The 9346-nt window shown below is 67.4% G+C and overlaps 1 protein-coding gene across 1 annotated transcript in view; it reads left to right on the top strand.

The window, feature by feature from the left end:
- Positions 1-9346, top strand: part of SLC5A10 (solute carrier family 5 (sodium/glucose cotransporter), member 10) — a 50259-nt gene continuing 40913 nt past the window's right edge. The window contains 7 exon segments of the mRNA NM_001012297.1: positions 1-119; positions 3104-3175; positions 3353-3457; positions 3794-3853; positions 4449-4553; positions 8119-8224; positions 8444-8524. Coding sequence (NP_001012297.1) covers positions 6-119; positions 3104-3175; positions 3353-3457; positions 3794-3853; positions 4449-4553; positions 8119-8224; positions 8444-8524 — 643 coding nt within the window. The 5' untranslated portion in view covers positions 1-5.

Raw genomic sequence — 9346 nt, 5'->3', positions numbered from 1 at the left:
GCAGGATGGCGGCCGACAACTCCTCCAGCGACCCCCACGCTCCCGGGCCGCAGCTCAGCGTGGCCGACGTCGTCATCGTCGCTGTGTACTTCGCCGTGAACATGGCCGTGGGCGTATGGGTGAGAGGACGGTGGTGGCTCCGGCCAGGGCGGGTGCCGGGGGGCGGGAACCGGCCGGCGCGTCCCCGGGCATCACAGCATCTCCCTGGAGACGGGGTGCCCTCTGGGTCCTCCTCCCAGCCCGGGGAGCTTCGTGGGAGGCCTTGGCCAAGCCCCTCTCCCTCCGGCGGCAGCTTCTCAATCTCTAGACGGAGGAGCAGGAAGGTCTCTGAGGGCAGCTGAGCGGGAGCCCTGTGGGCTTCTGGGCACCCACAAGCTGGGGGCCTGGGCACAGCGCCCTCTCTTCCTGGCCTCGGCCCGGTGTCACACGTGCTCAGGGGGCGAACATCTCCCTGCAGGACACGTCACAGGGCTTCGTGGCTGCACCCGCACCCGCTGGGCCAGCCTAGCCGAGTCCACAGGCCATGCTGCCCACCATTGATAAGAGAGGAGTGATTAGTCACCAGCCTCCGGTGGCCGTGCCCTCTGTGCAGGCACTGGCACATCACCTGTCCCCCACTGTCCGGGCAAAGGCCAGCCCCGTTTGCAGGTGGCCCCCTGCCCGGTGAACCCCAGGGCCCTGCACAGAGGGGAGGGGCTCCTTGCTCTCCTAGCGCTGACCTTGGTGGCTTCCCAGTGGGAGGCGGACACAAGCCAGCAGCCTTGCATTTGCAGAGGTCAGGCTCCTTGTCCTTGTCCCCAGGGCCCTCAGGCCAGCATCCTGAGCCCTGGCCCTGGCCGTCCTCTCCTGGGGAGGATGAGTCCCCTTTCCCGGCTCCCCTGGCCGGGGCCTAAGCCTGGGGCCCAAGAGCAGGAGCCTGGCCATATCCACAGCTCCAGCTTCCAGGGCATCGCTTGGCTTTCTGGGCCTCAGGGTCTTGATCTGTAAGACAGATGTGTCACCTGCCTGGGCCCAAGTCCCGCGTCCCTGAGTGGGGGCAGGGGCCTTCCTACTTGAGCGGCCCAGGTGTAAGGGCCCCGCTGCCGCCCTTGGTTCTGTAGCGGGAGGTGTGAGCGCAGGAGGTGGAGCAGAGCCGGGAGCAGCAGCAGCAGCTTTGGAGTTAACTCGGTGAAGCCCAAGCAGCCCCATGCTGGCTGTCAGGGGGGCCGGCTCCGCCTGTGTTCCTGGAGCCCTTACCTAACCTCCTGGGCCCCTTTCCTCCAACACACCACGCGGTCTGTATAGCCCACGTCTCACGGCTGTTCCGAGGAGCACAAAGCGTCAGGGGATATGAACATCCGATGTTCCTGGGCGCGCTGGGGTGGGGGGCGCAGAGGGGGCCTGCAGTGGAGGCTTCCTGGGTGCCGAGTGGTGAGAGCCAGGTGCTGAGGGCCCCAAGACCTGGAAGAGCCAGGCCAGCACGGTGGGGGGTCTGTTGCAAGTGCACCTCTAAGAGGGTGTCCTGGGTGTCAGAGGCCAAGCCCTCTGCCACCTGTGATTGGCCGACAGCCTTGCGGCCCAGGTCCCACCCCTCCCACCTCTCCCACTGCAGCTGGCACCACAGGCAGTGGGGCTTCGGGAGTTCTGACTGTCCCTCCAGGCAGACCCCTACTGCTCCTGTAGCAGGAGGAGATGCTGCTGGCCGGGGGCCAGGAGCTGGGTCCCGTGAGGAGGGGGCTGGGGCTGGGCCCTGCAGTGGTTAGACAGGGGTGCTCAAGACCCAGTGCAGACAGAGCCAGCTGGACAGGTGCAGCCTGCAGAGGGGCTCTGAGGGTAGGTTGGGGAGGGGCTTTACAGAGGCCTTCTTGGAGGAGGGACCTGGAGCTGAGCCCTTGCATCTCTCAGCATATCTGTTAACAAGTGAGAGAAAACCCATGTCAAATGAGCTCAAACGGCCATACTGAAAAGTCAAGCAACAGGGAAGGCTTCAGGTTCGGTGTGCTCCAGGGAGGCGATGGCTGCACGTCCCTGCGTTCTCTCAGCGCCCAGCCCTGTGTGGCTTTGTCCTCAGCCTCGTTTCCCTGGTGGAGTGAGATGTCCAGCCTGTCAGCTGAGTCTGGGTTCAAATCCTGACCCCACTGCTCGCTGGCCAGCTGTCCTTCTCCTCTGGAAGCCTTGGCGTTGTATTGCTAACATGGGGATGACCACAGTACCTACTTCATGGGGCTTTGTAAAGACCGACTTCACACAGGTGAAGCGCTCAGAACCAACACTGCCCCTCGGGCCCTCGGTGAATATTAACTAGATCTACGTGACCACTAGCAGGTCCAGGGCCCCAGCTTCCTCGCCCCTCCTTGGAGGCGAGGGGCAAGCTGCACTTTGCATCCTCTTAAGCCCATGACCGCCCAGACCAGGAATGCCATGGGCTCTGTGGCTTGGATGACTCAGGAGCCCTGGAGCTGGACGTTGGGTCAGGACCACTCAAGCCAGCTGCTGCGAAGGGAAGTGGAAATAAAATAGGCAATTGGCGATGCCCACTCTATCCTTGAAGACGAGCAGACATGTCAGGAAAAAGCAGGGGCTAAGAGCAGAGCTGCTCTGGAGGTTGTGCAGTGCACAGTCCACACAGCCGGACGTGGCCATCCTGCCTGAGACTGCTAGTCTTCAGACTGCGTGGCATTCCGTAGGCTGGACGACAGGCACACAGAGAGGAAGTTGGCAGGGGGCGCAGCTGAGGGAGAGGCAAGCCGCAGCCGAATCAAAAGCTTTGAGTGGCGGCAGACAGTTGAGCACCACATCGCTGGGGGGAGTGGGGAGGAGGCAGGAGGATCCAGCCCTGCCGTGGATGGACACGCGTCGGGACAGGTGTCCCCACGGACTCCTTGTCCTGCCTGGGATACGACAGGCACCCCTTTGCTCATCCCTCCAGCAGCTGATGAGCATTTGGGCCGCTGTGAACAGCCTGTACAAGTTCTGCTCGAGCACCTGCTCCCAGTTCTCCGGGAGGAACAGATTTCCTAGGTGCTGGGCTAATTTGTGCGTTTAGCTTTTTGGGGAGCCACCAGTTCTGCACAGTCCCTCCAGCTGCACACAAGTGCCCCAACTTCTGCCTCTGTTCTTGCAGTCTTCATGCCGGGCCAGCAGGAACACAGTGAGCGGCTACTTCCTGGCGGGCCGGGACATGATGTGGTGGCCGGTGAGTGTGCCCTGACTCCTCCCACCCCTTCCGGTGGTCAGCCGGCATCTGCGTCCCTGTGGCCTCCGCACCCAGGGTGGGTCCCCAGGCTGGGCATGGAGGGACAGGGCGCTGGAGGTGGCGGGTAGGGCATCCGGGTGGGCCTGCAGCCGGTGCCTTTTCCTCTCTCTCCTCCAGATTGGAGCCTCCCTCTTTGCCAGCAGCGAGGGCTCGGGCCTCTTCGTCGGACTGGCGGGCTCGGGCGCGGCGGGCGGCCTGGCGGTGGCAGGCTTCGAGTGGCATGTGAGCCCACAGAGGGCAGGGGCGGGCCGTGGGGGTGCAGCACCTTGCCAGGCCCTGGATGGAGCGTCCTCAGTCAAGCCCTCCGCGGCCAGAGGGGCGGGTCCCAGGCGCAGGGGACAGCCAGCGTCCCGCCGGTGGCGTCCCTGGGGAAGCCAGTTCTCGGAGCGCCAAAGGGCACGTGGGGGGAGCCGTCGGGCGCGGCTGGGCCATCTGCTTACAGGGCTGCAGGGCGGGGACAGGGCTGCCCCAGGTTCTCACGGCAAGTCAGGCCTCCAGACCCCTGGTTCCCTCTGCGTCTCCGTGTCTGCTGTCCTTACTCTGGCTCTGTCCCCTCAGGCCACGTACGTGCTGCTGGCCCTGGCCTGGGTGTTTGTGCCCATCTACATCTCCTCGGAGGTGAGTCTGCCCCGCGGCCCCCGCACGGCCTGGGCCTTGGCTGGAGGGCGGTGGTGCTGGGCGGGCCCCGGCTTCCCTCACTGGCGGCTGAGTGAGCCCATACCTCTCGGTTCTGGGCTTGCTGTTAGTCCAACGAGCATTCCCGTCGACCCGTGAAGACAGAGCCCCCCGGGCCTTGAGTGTGGGTTCCCGCTGCCCCTGCGTGCTGCATCGGGGGCTGATGCGCCATCCACCCCAGCACACAGGCTGCACACCTGGGCTGCACCCCTGAGCTCCCCTGTCCTTGACTCTGCCGCTCCCTCAGCCCCAGCTGGGCGGGCGCCGGGACTCCGTTTCCTGGATCTCTCCGTGGGTCAGCCACCTTCCCCATCCGGCCAGCGCTCCCTGGGACTGTCGCAGTGGCCTCCAAACGTGTGCTCTGTCCCCAGCTGCAGTCCCGTCTCAGCCTGCCCCTCTCCTGTCCGTGCCCCTCGGCGAGTAATCAGAACCCTTAGCCTGAACGTCCCGCCCCGGTGCCGGGGCCTCGAGAGGCTCTCGGCCTTGAACACTGGCCCCGCTCTCAGCATGCTTAGCGCCTGTCCCTGTGGCCCGGCAGATTGTCACCATGCCGGAGTACATCCAGAAGCGCTACGGCGGCCAGCGGATACGCATGTACCTGTCTGTCCTGTCGCTGCTGCTCTCCATCTTCACCAAGATATCGGTGAGCCGCCCACCCCTGGCCCGGGGACCCGCTGAGCCCGAACCCCTGCTGCGGGGCCCTCAAAGGGACCCGGCCTCCCCGACCCAGCTGGGGAAAGCGAAGCCCAGAGAGGCACACCAGTTACCCAGGTCACACAGCTGGTGCCGGGCCCCGAGGTAGGCTCAGCAGCTGGGCACGTTGAGGGCAGACCACAGGCCTGGAGAGTCTCGCTTCGCTCGGGTTCTGGATACAGGGTGTGGAGGTTCCAGCTCAGGCTGGCACCCAGTGAGCCAGAACTGCCCACCAGGGGGCGCCCAGAGCCCTTGGTCTGAGGCTGTGTCAGAGGTGGTCAGCTCCGCCAGCGCCAGCAGTCGGCTGACCCTCGGGCCCGACCCCAACCCCCGACCCCCCGGCTCTGGGGACCCTCCTTTCCCTCGGGGCCGGGCCTGGTCCTGCGGACAAGCTGGCCTGGGCACGTCCTGTCCACGGCCCTGGATCACAGGCAGGGAGAGGGAGGCTGCGAGGGCGAGGAGCTGGTCCCAGGCCTCTCGGGTGCGGGCGCCTGCCTGTCCGAGGCCGTGCAGCCGCTCCAGCTCTCGCTCTGCGAGGGCTCCGAGGTGGCCCCGCCACGTCCCGGGCTCCCCGCTCTGGCTGAGCGAGCCGGGGTGGACCCAAGCCCGGGGCTTCCTCGTGAGGACTGGCCTGCCTGCCTGGAGGCTTCTGGGGGCACCCAGGCCGGTGCACTGGGAGGCAGTGGAGGGCGGTGGGGGCATCCTGTGCCGCTGCCCCTGCAGCCCGGGAGCCTTGGCTGGGCCTCCGCCTGGGCGTGGGCCTCGGGGTGTCAGCAAGCCGGTGCTGCCTCCTTTCCTCCACGGGCCCCTCCTCTCCTGACCGGATCTGCCTGTGGGCTGCAGCACCGACCCCCCAGATGTGCAAACCCGCCTGTTTGTCGATCACCTAGTGTATGCGGGGCCTGGGGGCAGTGACGGTGAACCCACTTCTAGCTCTCGGGACCTTTGGCTCCAGGCAGGTGAGCTCGGCTGGCAGAGCCGTCCAGGCTCAGTGACTGCCGCAAGGGTGATCCCAGCAGCAAACCTGGGCTGAGGTCTGGACAGAGAGAGGAGCAGGGGCCTGACTTGCTTTGCAGAGAGCGGTCTGGCCCTGAGGGGAGCCGGTGGGGCTGGAGCACGCGGTGCCTCGGCCCTGGGAGGGCGCGCAGCGACGGCTGGGTGGCGCAGGGCCTCGGGCTGGGCAGTGGAGACGCGGACACCTCTGGGCTCCCTCTGAACAGGCCCAGTGCAGGAGGGACCCGCGAGGGGCTTATAAAGGGAGGCCCAGGGTGGAGACAGCAGGGGCGGGCGGAAGTGTTTGGGGAGACCAACAGTCACGGCCAGCGGGTTGGGGGCAGGGAGTGCGGCCAAGGTGAGAGATTTCCAGAAGACTGAAGGGACAGTGATGGCCAGGTTGGCGCTCGGGGACATGGACAGTTTAGGGACAAACTCGTGGTAAGTGCTGGTGCAGGGCCCAGCCCCGCTTCTCTGCTGCTCGCAAAGGGCGGGAAGCGGGGTCCCTGCAGGGAGGTGGCCAGTGCAGGGCGGCACGTGCCCGTGGGGAACTTAGGGTCGTGAGAAACTGCGTGGGCCCCGGGGTATCTGCACAGCCCGCAAGTCAGCTCAGCCCAGCTCCCTCCGCATCCTGGGCTCGGGCCCCTGCAAGCCTCTGGGATGGTGCTAGGAGTGGGGTCCGCCCTCCCTGGAGCCCCCAGGGTCAGCCCCACAGCCCGCGGCCCTGCCTCATGACTGACTGGGGGGCTTTGGGCCCTGTGGCCCCCGCTGTGGAGGGGAGGGGCTTCCTCAGATGTCTGCCCTTCCCTGGCCCTGGGGGTGTGCAGAGGCCAGCAGAGCTGGAGGGGGCCGGGCACAGGGGCCTGCATCTCCACTTCCGGAACCGTGTCCATGTTACAGACAGGGTGACCCCGAGGCTCGGGAGGTCGGGTGACGCACAAAGCAGGGACGCAGACACAGGCTGTGCGGCGCTGGGCTTGCGGCTCCCAGCTTCCACCAGGCTGGAGCCGGCCTGGGCCTGCAGGAGAGAGCCGTTCACAGAGAGTGGTCAGGTGGGGCTGGGGGCGCCAAGGTTCCTCCCGTGGCCGCAGCGAGCCTTTGCGCTGCCGTGTAGGGTTCTGAGGGGAGGCAGCGCCGGGGTCCCGCCTCCACACCTCTGCCCGTGCTGTTCCTGGGCTGCCGGACTGTGCCCCTCTTCGGACCCGCTGCCCTGGAGGGACGTCCCTGAGGAGTGGAGCAGCCGGGCAGGACGTTGGGAAGGCTGTGTCCTGAGCAGCGAGACGCAGTGCCTGGGAGGCCCCGGCAGAGGGCCTGGGCGAGCCACGGCCTGGAGGCAGCAGGGCGCCAGGGCAGAATGGCAGCCAGTCTGGGGTGACCAGTCACCTGTTCTTAAAGGGACGCTTGGCCAGAGCCTGAAGGCCAGGCCCACAGACCAGGCTCCCCTCCGGGAGCGGTCTTGAGCCAGATGGGAGGCGGGGCTGCTACTTTCCAGAGCCCCTCTGCTCCCAACGCCTGGCAACTGCCGTCTCTGGTACCTGCCAGGCCTGAGCTGGGGAAGCCCCTTCTCTCCCTGGGTCTCAGTGTCTCCTCTGGTCCGAGGGCAGGGCGCTTGGATGGCCCTTCCTGCGCTGACCTGCAGCAGCTGTGGGCTTCTCAGCCTGGGCTGGAAGGAGACCCCCGCTCACCCCCCCCCACACACACACAGCCAGAGTGGGGGGCCAGAGCGAAGGGCCACCGTTCCCCTGGAAGCACCTGGAAGAGCCCACACACTGGTGAGCGTGGTCCTTGGAGTGAGGCCCGGTTCCCATCTGGGCTGTGAGCCCCTGGGCCTGAGGCTCAGCAGAAGCAGGGCGTCCCCAAGCCTGGCTCTGGGAGGGCTGGTCAGCTCCTAGCCGGGCCGGCGCCCTGGGCCGTGTGCACGCCGTCCCCCGCACAGCAAGCTCAGCAGACCCAGGGCCTTGCCCAGGCTTCTTGGGAGCCTCTTGGCCCCAAAGGCAAGCCCAGGACGGCAGGTTTGCAAGCGGAGGGGGTGGAGCCCCAGCTCAGCCCCGGGTTCCTGAAGCAGAGTCCTCCACCCTCCTTCCCAGGCCCCCGCTGCACGGTGCTGGGGGTGGGCCTCTGGTCTGTGAGGCCCATCCCAGCACTGAGGTCGTAAGGCTCAGCCCGGGGCTGTGACTCCTGTCCCTCGTGTGTCCAGTCCAGCCCCTGGAGACCAGCCTCAGCCTCAGGCATGGTCCTGGCTTCTGGGCACCCAAGGCCTGGGGCTCCTTCTTCTCCATCCCCAGGCAGAGGGCTGGCCGGACAGCAGCGCTCTCCCTGGCGGGCCGGGGCCTTTGTTGACATGAGCGAGGTCTCTGCGCCCCACCTGTCCACAGCCGGGACCTCCTCCACCTCCCGGCAGCCCCCGGCGGGTGGGGGTGTCCCCTTCCTCGTCCGCGAGGCGTCAAGGCTGCAGGGCAGGTGGGTGGCGCCCGGGCCCTGCGTCCCCGGGGCCTCTGCACAAGCCCCCCTCCTGTCCCCAGATTGACCTGTACGCGGGGGCTCTGTTCGTGCACATCTGCCTGGGCTGGAACTTCTACCTCTCCACCTGCCTCATGCTCGTCATCACCGCCCTGTACACCATCGCAGGTACGGCGCCCGCCCGCCGGCGGGGGCGCGGGTGCGGAAAGCGCGAGGCCGGCGGGAGGCAGAGGGCCACCTCCTCCCGCCTGGGACGTGGCCGGCGGGAGGCAGACGGTGGGCTTCCGAAGCTGGCCCTGCGGCCTCGGCCGCGGCCACAGCCCACCCCCGGGGACAGGGCGGCGGCGGGAGGCGGGACCCCTCCAGCTTCCTGCTGTCCTCCCGCAGGGGGCCTGGCCGCCGTCATCTACACCGACGCCCTGCAGACGCTCATCATGGTGGTGGGGGCCGTGATCCTCACGGTCAAAGGTGAGCGGCTGGCGGGGTCTGGGTGCTGCCCTGTCGGGGCCCAGGGGTCGGCACGCACGAGGTCAGGTGGGAGACAGGCCCCGGCCGGCCTCCCGGGGCGCCCGCCGCCCATCTGTACATCTGTCACCAGCTCCGGGCCACTGGCATCTGGCTGCAGAACTGACTCCAGAAGTGGGCTTGATGGCGAGGTGGGGCTGCAGGCGGGGGCGCAGACAATTCGGAGGCTGCAAACTGCCTGGCGTCTGCCCCCACTGTTTAAAATCACGTGACAGAGGCGGGGAGGAGCGGGGGTTAGAAGGGCGGGAGAGCCGGTCTGGGAGCCGGGGGCAGCGAACCCCATCCAGCGAAGCAGGACGACCCCATGGAGGGCGACCAGAGGCCTTTACTGTCCCCTCGGGACTCAGATCCAGGACCTGGTGGCGGGTAGGTTCCATCCCTTGCCTGGTGTTTGCTCGGCAGCTCTGAGCGCTGGCCCTGGCCTGGGCTCCAGGGGGCCTGGAGTCTGGGCAGCGGGCTTCCTGCTTGGGAAAGGCGGGGCTTCTGTGAACCTGCCCCCTCACAGCCCAGGGGCCCGTCCCTGGGACCTATTGCAAGAGAGGGACCCGGGCAGCCAGGCCCATCTGGAGGGGCGTGGGGTGGGCACAGCCCCCGAGGCAGGCAGGAACCGCGAGGGGTGTGGTCTGGGCCCGGGCCCGACCGGCTGGCGCTGTGGCCTCGGTGGTGCCCCTGCCCTCCCGGGACTGTTTCCCTTCTCGGTGCCCCCCCCAGCCCGAGCCATGCTCAGCTCTGCCAGTCAGGTCCTTCAGAAGGCCCTGGGTCAGG

The sequence above is a fragment of the Sus scrofa genome, chromosome 12 (genome assembly GCF_000003025.6).
Source record: "Sus scrofa isolate TJ Tabasco breed Duroc chromosome 12, Sscrofa11.1, whole genome shotgun sequence".
Classification (NCBI taxonomy): domain Eukaryota; kingdom Metazoa; phylum Chordata; class Mammalia; order Artiodactyla; family Suidae; genus Sus; species Sus scrofa.
This window is presented reverse-complemented; position numbering and strand designations above follow the sequence as displayed.